This window comes from Moschus berezovskii, chromosome 18, assembly GCF_049115385.1.
Source record: "Moschus berezovskii isolate FMDL1 chromosome 18, NW_MosBer_1.0, whole genome shotgun sequence".
NCBI classification, from domain to species: domain Eukaryota; kingdom Metazoa; phylum Chordata; class Mammalia; order Artiodactyla; family Moschidae; genus Moschus; species Moschus berezovskii.
Window position 1 is genome coordinate 67689317 of NC_142477.1, and position 18070 is coordinate 67707386.

The 18070-nt window shown below is 39.6% G+C and overlaps 1 protein-coding gene across 7 annotated transcripts in view; it reads left to right on the forward strand.

The window, feature by feature from the left end:
- GTF2H2C (GTF2H2 family member C) overlaps positions 1-18070 on the forward strand; it is a 35024-nt gene extending 16954 nt beyond the window's left edge. For 4 of the 7 annotated variants that reach the window (XM_055421902.2, XM_055421903.2, XM_055421904.2 and 1 more), the window contains 4 exons: positions 467-569; positions 2849-2888; positions 4385-4496; positions 8117-11341. In XM_055421902.2, the coding sequence (XP_055277877.1) occupies positions 467-569; positions 2849-2888; positions 4385-4496; positions 8117-8217 (356 nt within the window). In that variant the 3' untranslated portion in view covers positions 8218-11341. The other 3 variants (XM_055421905.2, XM_055421906.2, XM_088827745.1) reach the window with 3 other exon arrangements.

Here is an 18070-nt window from a genome sequence, read left to right on the forward strand (position 1 = left end):
GCTATTAAATATAAATATTGAACTCTGCCTATCTTTCTGGATTTGATCTGTTAAAAGAGACATAGGCTACTTTTTTCATTGTGTGCCTAGTACTTGGATGATTCCTGATTCTCTTTCCAGAAAAACTGTGTTCTTTAAAGGCAGTGCAGTAGATCTAGTCGATGTTTTTGCAGTTCTTCATGAAATAAATACATATAAGGAGAATGAAGAATTAAAATAATTTGTAGAATTTTATTTCATTTACAAGTAAGCAAATGGGCCAAGAGAGATCACATACTTAGTGAAAGAGCTAAGATTCCATCTTGGAGTCTCGTTTTATGGCCACTGATAAACTAAGAAATGAATAATTGCAATCCGAGAAAAAAACACTTGAAAATATTTAGCCTAAGTTATATCATTTGACATTTCAGCCATCATCTTTGTGAGGTTTGGGTTACTAAATATGTCTTTCTGCTTTATATGTTAGGTCTTACTTTGGTGTCTGCTCCCCACTTAGCACGGTCTTATCATCATTTATTTCCTTTGGATGCTTTTCAAGAAATTCCCCTAGAAGAACATAATGGAGAAAGGTATATGAGTTTTGATTAATTTATATGTGTTTCAAGTGGTAAAGTTATGTTCAAATATGTTGTTATTAACACTGCATAAAAAAGTGTCATTCACTTGGGCAAGATTATTGCTAATACAGAAAATGAAATGTAGAATGCCCTGTTTATGACTAAAATGATTTATTAAACAGATCCGGATCTCCAGAAATCTATTTCCCTGAACCCATCTATATATAGCAGGAGTGGTGGTATGTTGGTAAATCAGCTCTCCAAAAAGAAAAAAAAAGCCCTGATTTGCAGCATTTGTTGATTTCTTTTTTTTTTTCTAATTTGTTGATTTCTATGGTGTAAAACTGGAAGATTTATCCAGGAGGCCTAATATCAAAATAATGTAAGAAATAAAGGATATAAGGTGGAAAAGAAATATTCAAGGATATTTTCTACAATTGAAAGGAGAGAATTTTCTGGATTGAAACTGTCAAGTGCTTGACATATTAAGGCAAACAGACTTGCACTAATGTGTTTCACTGTGAAATTTCAGAGTACACCATAGCAAAATACTAGCTCTAAACCTTTCTTTAGAAGAATGGGATCACATGATCTGGAATTTAAATTGTTTGCCTTCTGGGACCTCACTGATGGTCTTGCAGTTAAGACTCCACTCTTCCACTGAGCGGGGTACAGGATTGATCCCTGGTCATGGAACTAAGATCCCACATGCTGTGTGTTGCAGCCAAAAAAAAAAACATTGTTTGACTTCTCGTGAACAGCACTGGATGCTGACATGGAACAATTTCCTTCAAAATTTGGAGTGAAAATTATTGCCAACTAAATTGTATACGCCACGCTTCCAGTGCAAGGAGCATGGGTTCAATCTCTGGTCAGGGAACTAAGTTCCTACATGTTGCATGGTGTGGCCAAAAAAAAAAAAAATGTAGGTAGAATAAAGGTATTTTCAGACTTGTAAGGTCTCAAAAAGAGACTTTCTTGGGAAGCTGTGGAAGAGATGACTCAGAGGAACTGAGAATGAGAATGAATGAAAGAGAATGGGAGTATTTATCTAATTCAGAAGTGGCTAAAGCAAACTGTAAGCTGAAGTCCCAGAATGACACTTGTTTGTCAGATACGAAGAACAGTCAGTCCAGTTTGGAAAAGGTCAGAGTGCTCCAGAAGATGGAAACTATAGAATTGCTGATGTAGCTGAACATAACAATAGGGTATTTAGGCTTCTCAGGAAATGGTTGGGGCTGAGTTAGCGGTAATTAGAAAACTAAGCTTATGAAAAACACAGTTATTAACTCCAGGATAAAATGTATTTTACAGAGAGGAGAAGTTTTATGGCATGGCTCAGCTGAATATGTCTATACAGTGATGATAAACTAAATATTTTGTTTCATCCAGAATGATTTAGCTACATAGAAAGAATTCAAGAATGGGATTTGTTATGTGTATACTGTATTGTATTGGTTCAAGATGGTTGAAAGAGAATTAAAATCTCATCTCCCATAGCGGAAAGTTCATAGCCAATGCCTATGAAAAGACCAAGAGCTGTGAGCATAGGTAACTGTCAAACAGTTAAAATTTTTGAAAGGATTTGCTCTGTAAATGAAGTGGGAGGTGGGTAGGGAGGGAACTGCTCTTTTTTGTAATAAGTTTTGAGAACTTTTAGTTCTTTAAACCATTCCTTGAAAATTAAGCCCTTAGGCATCCATTTTTGCCATAAATTAACCTCTCTCTGTTCATCTGGAGTTATTTCAGCTGTCTGCTGTCTTTGGGAAAGTTGAAAAATAGTCATGAAAATTGTTTTCTCTAGAATCACAGTTGAGAAAGCATACTCATATTTAACCTTGATGAAAAAAATTTGTTTAAGGAAAATTTTAAGCTGTCAGATAACCTTGGGTTATAATGTGGAATTTTCTTAAATTACTGGTATTCTTAATTGTTTCTCCTAAAAATCTTACCCAAAGATAATTGCAGTTGACCTTTGAACAGCATGGATTTGAAATACAAGGGTCCACTTACATGCAGTTTTTTTCCTTAAATACATACTACAGTACTGTGTGTTCCATAGCTGGTTAAATCCTCTAAGTGAAACTGCAAATACGGAGGGTCAGAGGGCCAGAGAGCCAACTGTAAAGTTACACTGAGATTTTTAACCTTGGGGGTTGACACCCCTAAACTGCCTGTTGTTCAAGGGCCAACTGTACTTTCTAATTAGAGAATTCTTGTTATTGAGATTTTCCTGAGCTATTTTAATGAGTAAATTCTTAACAAAATGATTCTTAAACTTTCTTTTTCAGATTTTGTTATGCCTGTCAGGGAGAATTGAAAGACCAACATGTAAGTTCATGTGCTTTGTAAATATTAAGTATTGTACAATAAATATTGAGGAAAAGGTATTGTAAGTTTTCAGTAGATTGTTGAAGACGAAGCTCAAATCAGGTTATTCCTCAGAAGTATAGCAGTAGGTGGAGATTAAATGGGAGCTATTACAGTTGTTTTGTAATTCTGCATTCTAATTTTGCTATAAGGATGTTTTAGTACTTTGTCTTCAGTTTGCAAGCTAAACTGCATTTAGTTTGAAAGTACTAAAAAGTTTTTTCTCTCTTTTTTTTTTTTTTGCTTTAACTTTAGGCTCTCATTTTCTACTTTTTTACTTTATTTTACTTTAGGCTCTCATAAGTCATTTTGAAATTACCATTTATGATGGTCACAGATCTTAAGGATATTCTCCCCATTGAGGCACTGAAAAATATTTTTTAAAATGTTAACAGGGGCCAATTTGAACATATCAACTTATATATAGTTGCAAATAAGAGAGGTCACTGTTTAGTTTTATTTTAGTTACATATCCATATTTAAAACTATATTTTATAGATTATATAAAATACTAGTAGAAAGGATTGCTTGTTTTATTTTACTGTCAACATTTCATAAGACTGTTTTATTTGGAATTCTCTGGTGGTCTGGTGGTTGGTAGTCGGTGCTTTCACTGCCGTGGCCCATCTTCAGTCCCTGGTCAGGGAACTGAGATTCCCATCAGCTGTGAGGCATGGCTGAAAGAAAACCATTAAAAAAAGAAAAACAATTTTATGAAGCGTTACATGCCTTTCTGACATCATTAGTTGCATCCTCACTAGAATCACTTTTTGACTCATTTGATCCTTTTTAAGGATACAGCATCGTTACTTCTGTGCTGTTTGAGACTTGATGATTTTTGAATCTGTGTATGATGTTGCCCTGGAAGTTTCACCCCAAGGCACTAGTATTGATAGAATATTATTATTCTTTTTTCTTATTTTATTTTTATTGTTTATTATATAAATATGACAAGAATAAAAATTAAAATAATTTATATATTTTATATATATTTGTCTTTTTCCTTATTCTTTAGTGGTTTAATTAAAAGAGGAGCATAACTTTTGTAATTCCCTAGGTATGACAAATTTCTGTTAAAACTTTTGTGCTTCTCTTTTTAATTGAATCACTCCAGTAACGTAGCGAAGTATTCAAAACTAGCACTAATTTCAAGTTCATGTGTCTTCCACAAATAATTACTTAAAATGAAGTAAATCGAGAGTATCCTATAATTCAAGGGACTTTAAGGACTCAGAAAGAATATTATTCCTTCATTTCTAAGGAATAATATTTTGGAAAGAATTAATTTCTGTAAATTTGAGAATATATAGTACATCGGCACTAAAAAAGCAGGTAGGTGAGTGGGGAAAAGCGATAGGTGTATGAAAGAGCAAAGCAACCTGCAAGTCTTCTGGCTGTGCTGTACTTAACGTTTGGAAACTCCCGTTTAAATTCAGGCCTCCTTCTTTTCATTGCAGGTCTATGTGTGCAGTGTGTGCCAGAACGTGTTCTGTGTGGACTGTGATGTTTTTGTTCATGATTCTCTCCATTGTTGTCCTGGCTGTATCCATAAGATTCCAGTTCCTTCAGGTATTTGATTCCAGCATGTAATACTTATTGAATGTGTTAAAAAGAAATTTGCAACCGTAAATAAAATGATTCTTTAGTAGAAAGTCCAGTTAAAATATGAAGAACAGTTTGAAAGCAAAATCTGGTTTCAGAAACCTGTTGCTTTAAAGCGTCCTCTATAATGATTGGTTAAGTTTTCGCTTCATGGAGTCTACCTAATACCACCATTTTGGTGGTTTGTTAATGAACTATCCTTGTTAGCCTCACTAAGGTTCCTACCCAAGAATTGTTTAACTTAATCCTCCTCAACTTTCCTACTCTGGATCGTCAGAAGAACGTAGGTGAGAATGTGTGATGAGGTCTGTGTTTCAGGTTCAACAAGGGGTACTGTTGTAGGCAGAAAGGCAGAACTCTATTTAGGGTGTACCCTTTTGAGAGTGAATCAGATTTCCATAGCAAAGTAAGTTTATTTTACATTTACAAACTTTGGTCACTCTAGATTGAGTTTCATTATGATATTCATGATTTTATAAATAATAAGTCTTAGTGAAGAAGATTATCAGTAAATACAGTGTAATCCCATCCTGAAGAGTCTATTCAATAGGTCTTGGGGGGAGCCCAGGAATATGCTTTTTTTTTTTTTTCAGTTATACATGCATACATATATATATTATTTTTCAGATTCTTTTCCCTTATAGGCTATTAGAAGAAATATGCATTTTTAACAGCACATGTGTGCACACACTTACTAATAGACATAATTAGACATAAGTACAGATCTTTCTCCCAAGAGTCATACTCTCTGCCTAGACCCAAATGGTTCTTTACTAGCAAATAGATTTCAGCTGTAGGTAACCAGGTAACTGCCAACTTCCTTCCTTCTGCTCTGTCCACAAGAGGTATCAGTGGCTTGAAAGAGATGCCTTTAACATAATCAGAGTATCCTATCTCCCTCTACTTGAATTAAAAGAAAGGGTGTGAGTAGGCACCTCTTGAAAAGTTACTTTGGAATACATTAGACACACACCCACACTATAATATCTATAAAAGGGATATGGAGTGCCTTTTGGGCCAGTTTTATCTATCTCTTTATCTCTTTTGGGTTTTATTAGTATAATTGACATGGTTAAGGTGAATATTTTAGTTAGGCTTAAGGAGGAATTTCCAGTCTCAAAATTATAGAGAAAATCCTAGCTTGTTTAAGATTATAGAAATAAAAATGACGATCTGATAACACTGTTAGTTCTGGCCTTAATTTCCCTCGTGGAACACCACAATATACTATGAAAATGAAGGAAACTATTTCAGCATTAGAGACCTTTGTGAGCAGTATGTCTTTCTGAGTTCTGTTGTTTGATTAGAAAACTCCTTGAGACTTAAAATTAATTATGAAAATTAGACTTATTTTAAATACTTTAGAATGCATACATTTTGCTTCATATTCTTTTTATTATGCCTGACAGTCTTTTAACTGAAACATTCAATCCATTTATATTTAATATGCCTACTGATATAGTTTGGTTTAAATCTACCATCCTACTTCATGCTATTTGCTTCAGTTATTCTGTCTTCATTTTTCTCTTCTTTTTTTGCCTTTTTTTTTTTTTTTTTGGATTGCTTGTTTTGTACCATTCTGTGTTTTCCTGAACTAGTTTGGAAATTGTATGCTTTATTTTTATTCTTTTAGTGGTTATCCTAGAAATTGTAGTACACATAAATCCTTAACTTGGGTCCTCTGGAAAGTAGAAACTCCAGCAAAGGTGAAAGTGTTGTTACTTTATTTGAGAGGTGTAGATCAGGGATGTAAAGAAAAGGAAAAAAAGGAAAAGTGAGACAAGGATAAACAATATGTTATCATGGTGGCCAGACTTGATGACGAGCTGTGAAAAATCATAGGAGTCTCCCAGCAAGTGTGTTCACTTAAGAGTTTGGGACGTCTCCAGAAGATTTATAAGGAGGAGCTGCCCCTCTGTGCAGTCCATCAGAGGGGGGAAGGAAGAGTAATGTAGGTGTCTAACTTCTCCCGTTTCCCATTGGCCAAGGTCTGCCACACAGTGCAGCGTCGTCTGGTCCTTTGTGCTTAGTCATTCAGTCTTATCCAACTCTTTGCAACCCCATGCACTGCAGCCCGCCAGACTTCTCTGTCCATGGGGATTCTCCAGGCAAGAATACTAGCGTGGGTTGCCATTTCCTACTCCAGGGATTTTCCCAACCCAGGGATCGAACCCAGGTTTGCCACATTGCAGGCAGAATTGCAGGCAGATTCTTTGTCCTTTGGTAATTGCTAAGGAAGTCAGTCAGCCCCACCCATCAACAGAAAATTAAGGAGTTACTGAGCATGATTGAAGGCAGGAGGAGAAGGCGATGACAGAGGATGAGATGGTTGAAAGGCATAACTGACTCAATGGACATGAGTCTAAGCAAGCTCTCGGAGTTGGTGATGGACTTGGAATGCTGGAGTGCTGTAGTCCCTGGGGTCACAAAGAGTTGGACATGACTGAGCAACTGAACTAAACTGAACTGACCATGGCCCTGCCCATCAGAGCAAGTCTCAGATTCCCCCATAGCCAGTCTCTCTCATCAGGAAGCTTCCATAAGCCTCTTACCCTTCAGAGGGTAGGCAGAATGAAAACCACATCAGAAAACTAAGCAAACTGATCACATGGACCACAGCCTTGTCTAACTCACTGAAACTGTGAGCCATGCTGTGAGGGCCACTCAAGACAGACAGGTCATAGTGGAGAGTTCTGAAAAAACATGGTCCGCTGGAGAAGGGAACAGCAAACCACTTCAGTATTCTTGCCTTGAGAACCCCGTAAACAGTATGAGAAGGCAAAAAGATACGATACTGAAAGATGAACTCCCCAGGTCAGTAGGTGCCTAATATGCTACTGGAGAAGAGTGGAGAAATAGCTCAGGAAAGAAGAGGCTAAGCCAAAGCAAAAACACCACCCAGTTGTGAATGTGACTGGAGATGCAAGGAAAGTCTGACGCTGTAAAGAGCAGTATTGCATAGGAACCTGGAATGTTAGGTCCAAGAATCAAGGTAAATTGGAGGTGGTGGAACAGGGGATGGCAAGAGTGAACATTGACATTTTAGGAATCAGAGAACTAAAATGGACTGGAAGGGGTGAATTTAATCCAGATGACCGTTACATCTACTACTGTAGGTAAGAATCCCTTGGAAGAAATGGAGTAACCCTTGTAGTCAACAAAGGAGTCTGAAATGCAGTACTTGGATGCAATCTCAAAAACAACAGAATGACCTCTGTTTGTTTCCAAGGCAAACCATTTAATATCACAGTAATCTAAGACTATGCCCCAACCACTAATACCAGAGAAGCTGAAGTTGAATGGTTCTGTGATGACCTACAAGACCTTCTAGAACTAATACCAATAAAAGATGTCCTTTTCATTATGGGGGACTGGAATGCAAAGGTAGGAAGTCAAGAGATACCTGGAGTAACAGGCAAGTTTGTCCTTAGAGTACAAAATGAAGCAGGGCAAAGGCTAATAGAGTTTTTTCAAGAGAACGCACTGGTCATAGCAGACACCCTCTTCCAACAACACAAGAGATGACTCTACATATAGACATCACCAGATGGTCAATACTGAAATCAGATTGATTCTATTCTTTGCAGCCAGAGATGGAGAAGCTCTACAGAGTCAGCAGAAAAAAGACCAGGAACTGACTGAGGCTCAGATCATGAACTCCTTTTTGCAAAGTGTAGACTTACATTGAAGAAAGTAGGGAAAGCCACTAGACCATTCAGGTATGACCTAAATCAAATACCTTACAACAATACAGTGAAAGTGACAAATAGATTCAAGGGATTAGATCTGATAGAGTGCTTGAAGAACTATGGAAGGAGGTTCGTAACATTGTACAGGAGGCTGTGATCAAAATCATCCCCAAGAAAAAGAAATGGAAAAAGGCAAAATGGTTGTCTGAGGAGGCCTTACAAATACCTGAGAAAAAAGAAGTGAAAGGCAGAAAAGGAGAGATATATCCATCAGAATACAGAGTTCCAAAGAATAGCAGAGATAAGAAAGCCTTCCTCAGTGATCAGTGCAAAGAAAGAGAGGAAAACAATAGAATGGGAAAGACTAGAGATCTCTTCAAGAAAATTAGAGATACCAAGGCAATTTTCATGCAAAGATGGACACAATAAAGGACAGAAATGGTATGAACCTAACAGAAGCAGAAGATATTAAGAAGAGGTGGCAAGAAGACACAGAAGAACTATACAAAAAAGATCTTAATGACCCAGATAACCACAATGGTGTGATCACTCACCTAGAGCCAGACATCCTGGAGTGCGAAGTCAAGTGGGCCTTAGGAAGCATCACTGCAAATAGAACTAGCAGAGGTGATGGAATTCCAGTTGAACTATTTCAAATCCTGAAAGATAATGCTGTGAAAGTGCTGCCCTCAGTATACCAGCATATTTGGAAGACTCAGCAGTGGCCACAGGACTGGAAAAGGTCAGTTGTCTTTCCAATCCCAAAGAAAGGCAATGCCAAAGAATATTCTAACTACTGCACAATTGCACTCATCTCACATGCTAGGAAAGTCATGCTCAAAATTCTCTAAGCTAGTCTTCAACAGTACGTTAACTGAGAACTTCCAGATGTTCAAGCTGGATTTAGAAAAGAAAGAGGGACCAGAGATCAAATTGCCAACATCTGTTTGATCATAAAAAAGCAAGAGAATTCCAGAAAAACATCTACTTCTGCTTCATTGACTATGCCAAAGCCTTTGACTGTGTGGATCACAACAAACTGCAGAAAATTCTGAAAGAGATGGGAATACCAGACCACCTGACCTGCCTTCTGAGAAATCTGTATACAGGTTAGGAAGCAACAGTGAGAACTGGACATGGAACAGCAGACTGGTTCCAAATTGGGATAGGAGTACGTCAAGGCTGTATATTGTCACCCTGCTTATTTAGCTTATATGTGGAGTACATCATGAGAAATGCTGGGCTGAATGGAGCACAAGCTGGAATCAAGATTGCTGGGAGAAATATCAGTAACCTCAGATATGCAGATGATACCACCCTTATGGCAGAAAGGAAAGAGGAACTAAAGAGCCTCTTGATGGAAATGAAAGAGGAGAGTGAAAAAGCTGGCTTAAAACTCAACATTCAGAAAAGTAAGATCATGGCATCCAGTCCCATCACTTCATGGCAAATAGATGGGGGAACAGTGGAAAGAGTGACGACCAGACTTTATTTTCTTGGGCTTCAAGATCACTGCAGCTGGTGACTGCAGCTATGAAATTAAAAGAGGCTTGCTCCTTGTAAAAAAGCTATGACCAGCCTAGACAGCATATTAAAAAGCAGAGACATTACTTTGACAACAAAGGTCCATATAGTTAAAGCAGTGGTTTTTCTAGTAGTCATGTATTGATGTGAGAGTTGGACCATAAAGTTGAGCCCTGAAGAATTGATGGTTTTGAACTGTGGTGTTGGAAAAGACTCTTGAGAGTCCCTTGGACTGCAAGGAAATCAAACCAGTCCATCCTAAAGGAAATCAGTCCTGAATATTCATTGGAAGGATTGATGCTGAAGCTGAAACTCCAATACTTTGGCCACCTGATGCAAAGAACTGATTCATTTGAAAAGACCCTGATGCTGGGAAAGATTGAAGGCAGGAGGAGAAGGGGACGACAGAGGATGAGATAGTTGGATGACTCAAACATGAGTTTGAGCAAGCTCCCGGAGTTGGTAATGGACAAGGAAGCCTGGCGTGCCTGTAGTCCATGGGGTTGCAAAGAGTCGGACATGACTGAGCGACTGAACTGAACTGAGCTAAAGTCAGTGGTAATGCATTGCAGCCAATTCTGTAAAGTCAGATAGGCTTGGTTCACTTCAGTATGGACTCCAGCCAGCTCAGGAAGCTGGACAAAGGCAGCAGTGGTGCAGAGATGGAGGAAGGCAGCACGTTGGAAAGAAGGAAGTGGCCAAGAGAATCTGAGGAAGCATTGCTTCCAATACTCCTACGTAACATCAGACCTAAAGTTAACTTGTACCTTTGCCCTCTCCACAGATAATATATTTACCCTCATTTACCTCCTTCCTTCCTTATATATTATTACCACTGTATATTTCTTTTGGTGTTTCACTAGACATTTATATTTGCTTTAACCAGTTAGTGTTTATTATGATTTTATCACATATTTACCACTTTCTTGGCTCTTGATTTATTCTTATATCTTAGATCTGTTGAGGATCATTTTCCTTCTTCCAAAAGTATACCCTTCAGAATATACTAGTGTTCAGGATATATATAATATGCTACCTGCCATGTAAGGAAAAAAAGAAAAATAAGAATATATATTTGTATTTGCAAGAAGAAGCAGTGGACAGCAATAGAGGAAATCAATGAAACCAAAAGTTAGTCCAGCCAGTTGACAAATATTTTGCTAAGCTGACCAAGAGAAAAAGAGGACTCAAATTACTCAAATCAAGAGTGAAAGAGGAAACATCACTTTGGACATCACAGAAATAAAGATCACAGGGGAATACTACAGACAGCTTGGGGCAAGAGTGATTGTTAATGAGTATGGACTGATGAAAATGTTGTAAGATTGATTGTGGTGATGATTGTTAAATTCTGTGAATGTACCAAAAACCATTGAATTGCATACTTTGTGGACTTTACTCCGCATTCAAATGTTCTCTTGATGAATTTGTGGGGAAGAGAGTGGTCTCGCTGTCCTATTCCTCCGCCGTCTTGTTCCCTCCCCCCGAATTGCACACTTTGAATAGGTTAAGTTGTATGGTAGGTGAAGTATATGTCACGAAAGCTGTTTTTTGTTGTTGTTTTTAATGAGGGGATTGGGGGGCCTCCCTGGTGGTGTAATGGTTCGATCCCTGGATCGGGAAGATCCCACATGCCTTGGAGCAGCTGAGCCCATGCACCACAGCTACTGAGCCTGCACTCCAGAGCCCAGGAGCCGCAGCTAATGCAGCCCACAGGCCTGGAGCCTGTGCTCCTCAACAAAAGAAGCCTCCACAATGAGAAGCCTGCACACAGCAACTAGAGAAAGCCTGTGCACAGCAACTGAGACCCACGACAGCCAAAATATAAACAAGTCTTTAAAAAAAAATAAGGGGATTCCCTGGCGGCCGAGTGGTTAGGACTCTGTGCTTCCAGTGCAGCGGGCACCGGTTCGATCCCTGGTTGGGGAACTAAGATCTCACAAGCTACACTGTGCAGCCAAAAAAATAAAGTTTAAAAATAAATAAAAGGAAACACTGGAAGAATACATAGGAAACTATAGAACAATGGATGAGAGTAAGAATTATTTTAAAATATTTTTATATAGTTTAGTCTTCAAAAATAGTAAAATTTATGGAATCCTGGGAAGTTGTGGGGAGACAAATGAAAGTAAAGTAACTAATGTTAGTTATTAGTTAAGGACCTGAAAGCAATCATGTCCATCAAATAAAGTCATGGGTATGGAGCTGGAGGTTGAAGATGAACTGTAGTAAAATTGCTTTTTCATTTATTTGGGTCATAGTGTAAACAATATGTTTCAACTATATGTGGCAGAATGTGTGCTGTTTCTATTTTGTTGTGACCTTGTTTGCCCTAGGGTAACTACAAGGTGAAGATGGCAGTACTATGTGGAGGCTGAAGAAGATAAGGAATTGGTTAAAAGCATGTTAAGTCTTGTATTTGAGGAGCACAAGTTGACTCATTGTATATCTGAGTACATGTCACAATGGAAACACTAACTTATTTTGAAACAGTGAGGGGGAAAACAGGGATTCTGCTGCTCAGAGGTGGCTTCCCTGATAGCTCAGTTGGTAAAGAATCCACCTACAATGCAGGAGACCCCAGTTCGATTCCTGGATCAGGAAAATCCACTGGAGACGGGATAGGCTACCCACTCCAGTATTCTTGGGCTTCCCTTGTGGCTCAGCTGGTAAAGAATCCGCCTGCAATGTGGGAGCCCCTGGGTTCGATCCCTGGGTTGGGAAAATTCCCTGAAGGAGGGCATGGGAACCCACTCCAATATTCTGGCCTGGGGAATTCCATGTACTGTGTAGTCCACGGGGTCACAAAGAGTCGGACGTGACTGAGTGACTTTCACTGTTGCTCAGAATGGCCGTAGGGAAGAGGAACTGTAAGCGTTTTGTAAGGTTTCTCAGTTACTTTGTGAAATTCCTCGTTTGTGGTCCTCTCTGTGTTCAGCTGTCTACATCTCTGTAACGATCAGTACACTTACAACATGAAATGCCTTCATGAATGATGAAAGGGTGGTATAACCAGCCCTTGGGAAGTGGGGCAGTGGAATTCCCTTGTCTGTAGTGGGTGAGGGTTTAGGAAAAAGGCCAGAACCGTGAGTCCCTAGGGCCTACAGTAAGGAAGAATAGGAGATCGTCACGCTTCTGAGAAGTAGCCTCAGAGTGTCCTGCTACTCCTTTGGGTCCAGTTCTGTAAGAATAGGAGAGTCGTCAGTTTCTTTCCATGTGTTCCAATTCTGTTCTAGTTACACGGTGGGCTGGGGACATAGATGGAGTCCTTATGGGATGTAAATTCTTGATTTCACCTGACTGAATTGTTACTTGAGTCACACCTCAGGCCAGGGCACAGGAAGTAATGCACAATTTGTTCATTTATCCATTAGTTCACACGGCAAACCTCGTACATCTGCTGTCTGTCTGATGAGACCCTGGGTGTCTGGATATAGATGCCAAGAAGAGGAGACAAACCCCGACCTTGCGGCCCTGTGACCCTCCCAGCCTAGAGGCAGACCTGTAAAGAGGTCCCTGTGACAATGCTGATGGTTTGCCAAGTGCGTGGGAATGCAGAAGAGAGGCTGTGAAATGGGCTCTGGTGCAAATTCAGATGCCTGAGGGGACCGGGCAGGTTATGTAAATACTTGAGAAGGAGCCAGGTTAATGCAAAGTGGTAAGCGTCTGAAAAGGACTGGTTCCTTCTGCAGGAGGCAGCCTCTGGATGCTTGGAGCAGGGATAGAGAGATGTAGTCTTCTCAGCACACCTTTTTGTACCTTTTGAGTTTTATACATGGGCATCTGTTACCTAGTCCGGAAGAAAAAAGTTTTTTCAAAGGAGGTAACTATTACTCAGCTCCAACCTATTTTTTATTTCTGAAAATGTAGTTTCTCTCAGACTGTATATTTTAATATTTAAATAGAAACTGAAATACTGGACTTTTAAGTGAATTCCCTAAGTTTTAAATGTTGACATCTAATTTTTTAAAACCACACAAATGTTAATTTTTAGAACATCATCACAACCTTAAGAGTAGGTGATGATTTCTTAGGACACAAAAAGCATCTATCTTAAAAGGAGAAAATTAAAGTCAGACTTCATCAAAATTTAAAACATCTGCTTTGGAATACTCCATTAAGAAAGCAAAAAGAGTTCTTAGGTGGGGAGAATATGTTTACAGTGCAAACATGTAACAGGACTAGTGTCTAAAATATATAAACAATTCTTGCAGTTCAATAATAAAAGGTAAATGACCTATTTATCTTATTCTTACTGTTTATTCTGACTGCACATGTCCCAGGTTTTTTTTAAATTGAAAGACAGTACAGAAATCATGAAATGATGTCTAAGGGTCCTCAATATATGCTACAATGACCAATGTCCCCAGTGCAATGAAATAAAATCTGGCATTAGCACCTCCAGGCTTTGTTAGACCTCCGTTCTTGATTGTTGCATACTCTTTCTGGTGTTCAGCCAGCTTCAGGAATATTTGATATTTCTTGTCATGATATCTTTTATCCTCTCATCTGAAAAGCACAGCTTTCCCAGCTTGGCTCATTCTTTGCCATGGCCTCCTGTACAGAAGTGAAACACCCTGAGGCACAAGCTCGCAGACTAGCAGCAGCCACAAGGACAGATTCCACCTCTTGTGACAGGACCACAGGCCTGCCAGTAATGTCTGTACACGTTTGCACAGACAAGGGATTCTTGCTCAGGCTCCCACACAAGAAGAGAGTGCTGACAGGGTGCCCAGCTGCCTACCTGGCTTCTGTACTGATGCACGCCTTGAAAGCAGGTGGAGAATGGCAAGATCGTCAAGATCCAGAGGCCTTAAAAAAAGAAATATATGAATAGCCAGTTAAGTCATTAAATGAGATACAAACCTATGCCCTAAAATGGCTAAATTATACTGCTCTCTAGGTGTGTATGCATGTTTTGGTTAAAAAAAGGCATTGAAAATAGTATTACTTTAAAACTTAAAACATTTCAATCCAGAGGCCATGCCCTTTAGTGTCAGATCTGCTGAAGGAGACTGGTTGCTGTGGAAATCTCACCAAACATGTAAGTCAACAGTGAGGAACCCCACAAGCTAAACCTTCTTACTCAGATCCAGGTGACTGTTTAAATAGCATCTACACTTGGCATCTGGAAAGTTGGCATGACCCTGTCCCATGTGGTCTATCAGTTTTCCACCAAGACTGACCACTTTCATTCAGCCAAGACCCAGGGACCATGGCTAAAAACAAGTGCCCAGATGCTTGGTAGAAAAATTCAGTTTTGTGCCTATCCCCGCGTGACAGGATGCTCCACAGATCACAGCCAGCCTTGACGTCACTGGCTTTCCCTCACAGGTGTGGCTGTGCACGCCCACATTTCCACTCACTCCCTGGGGACAGAGATGCTGGTGGCAGCTACTTTGGCGAGCTCATTCTACCATGAGGACAGCAGTACTGTCAAGCACCACCCCAGAACCCTTCTACTAAACAACGCAACTTAAAAATGGGCAGGGACTTCCCTGGTGGTACAGTGGATGAGAATCGGTCTGCCAATGGAGGAAACTCAGGTTCAATCCCTGGTCTAGGAAGATCCCACATGCCACTGAGCAACTAGGCTCATGAGCCACAACTCCTGAAGCCTGTGCACCTACAGCCCGTGCTCCCCAACAAGAGAAACCAGTTCTTAAGCCACAGTTAAGAAGCCCACATGCCGCAACTAGAGTAACCCCCGCTCTCTGCAACTAGGAAAAGCCCACGAACAGCAAGGAAGACCTGACGCAACCAAAAAGTAATTAAGAAATGGGCAAGAGATTTGATCACCTTATCAAAGGAAATATATGAATAGGTAATTAAGTCATTAAGTTAAAGCCACAATGAGATACATGCCTGTGCCCTAAAATGGCTAAATGATACTGCTCTCTAGATGTGTTTGCATGTTTTGGTTAAAAAAAAGCATGGAAAATGTATTATTTAAAAACTCAAAACGTCAGATTCTCTTTTTAGATTGTGTAGTGGACATTTGTGTCTGTTTTTTGGCTACCCACATTTTCTTTCTTTGAAGATTTTTTTCCCCCTTTCTGCTTTGTAGAGGTGGTATGTATATCTTTTTCCAGTTAAGACTGTGCACATGTTTTTCCTGTCACTAGGAGTAAAAGAGAAGCTCTTTCAACTGATAAAGGTTATCTACTAGATTATCTTCAAACTTTAGAATTCCTGCCATAAGATATCTATTATCACTGTTATTAAGCAACATTGTATTAAAGGATATAAAAGGATATACTTGATTCAAAAAGAAAACAAAATGATGCCAAGACAAAACTATCATAATATTCAGATAATACAAATATCTACTTAGAAAATTCAAGAATATTTACAGTCAGATGTTAAAAGTAGACCAGGAGTCCTATATATCATCAATAAACATTTAGAAAATAGAATAGTAAAAAAAAAAATTCATAAGGGTAACAAAATCTACAAGGTGCTAAAATAAATATGGTGTGCATTGGTGTATATAACATTATAGGTGAGAAGTAGGTTGATGGGCAAGATTTTATCAGCAGAAGGGTCGGCAATGTGGAGAGTTCCTTCCCCCTGACCTCTTGAACTTCTGTAGAAAGAATTGTTGGTCCTGAAGCAGCTGGATGTACCAGGGAAGCACTGTCATTGTAATGTTATTATGTGTTAATACGAAGTTAGGAGGAGTCAGCTATTTAACAACGATTGCTTCTAGGTTGAATAGATGGCCTTGTGGAGCCACGGCTTGGCCAGAAGAGCTCACCTGCCAGTGAGGCTGGTAACAGTTTGCCTGTCTAACTCAGCAACTGGCTGAACTACCGAATGGAGTGGGACACCTGCCTTTTCTTAATATGCAGGCTTCGTGGCACAGTGGTTAAAAGTGTAAACTCCATTGCCAGACTGACCAATCAGAACCCCTGTATGCCTGGGTTTCCTCATCTGTAAAATGGAGATAAAAATAGCTACTTCATTTGGACTGTTAAAGGGATTGAATGGACATATCTAAGGCACTGAAAAAGAGTCTGATGCTGGGAGGGATTGGGGGTGGGAGGAGACGGGGACGACAGAGAATGAGATGGCTGGATGGCATCACCAACTCGATGGACATGAGTTTGAGTGAACTCCGGGAGTTGGTGATGGACAGGGAGGCCTGGCGTGCTGTGATTCATGGGGTCGCGGAGAGTCGGACACGACTGAGCGACTGAATTGAACTGAAGGTGCTTTGAACTGTGCCTGGCAAGTAGTAGGTGCTAAACAAACTTTAGTTATTATGCATAATATTATTGAAACGATTTTTGAAACTATAAACCCAGAAAAATTAAGAAAGCAGTAGGGGACCATCAGCACACAGAATATTTTAACAAATTTTTGGAAGATGGAAACTCAGATAGTATAGTAGTAACCAGTGAAGCAGACTGACAGAGCCCACAGGCTGAATACACATGTAACAGCTGTGTACCTTTTACAGAACCCTGGAGCAGCAGGTGGCCCAGAATGCCAGCTAAGAAGGCGGGCAGGAAAACCAAGGGATGAACTGAAAAATCTCTGAGAGACTGCCAGCTCCGTCTGCCCCACCGTCAGACTGTTTACCATGAAGGTGTTATCGCTAAGGCAAAATATTAGTGGATTCTTCTTTTCTAAAAAAAAATGGAATAAACTGACTTAGAGGAGCTAGTGTGGGACCTGGGCATCCCCAAGCAAAGAATCCTTCAAAAACTGGTCTTTTTATGTTCCTCAGATGAGTTTTCAGCTGCTATCTCTGACTTTACAACTGACTTGAAATCATTTTCTGAGGTGTTTCTCTGAAGGTGAGGGCTTCTCCTAGGCAAGTCTTAGCTCCTCAGTGTCCCTCCATAAAGTTCAGATCACACTCACGAGGCTTTTAATCAGATTCTTTAACCAGAATTTTGATCGATCAGTGTTTCAGTAGCCCAGTTTTCAAACATGAATTGAAAACCATGCTTCTGTACACGTTTGAGGAAAGCTGGTAATGTGAAAAATCTCACGTAAAGGTAAATAGTAATTTGCCTTGGAGGAAGCAGATCATTCAGGAAACAGATGAACTCTATTTGGATTAGTACTGATAAAGATAATTCGAACATCACACCCACAAAATAGGGACGCCTCAGTGGCCTGGAGCAAGTCACACATCTAAATCCAGGCCAGCCAGCACTTAAAGGAAACGCCTGTCAATGAAACCTAGTATACGCCAATCACAATCCCCCCAACTCAGCTTTACCTAGTTTTCCTGCCTCTAGAAAACAGGACATGCTACCCTTTAATGAATCCCTGACCTCCTGGCCAATCATGCCTCTTCCCTATAAAACCTGCCTT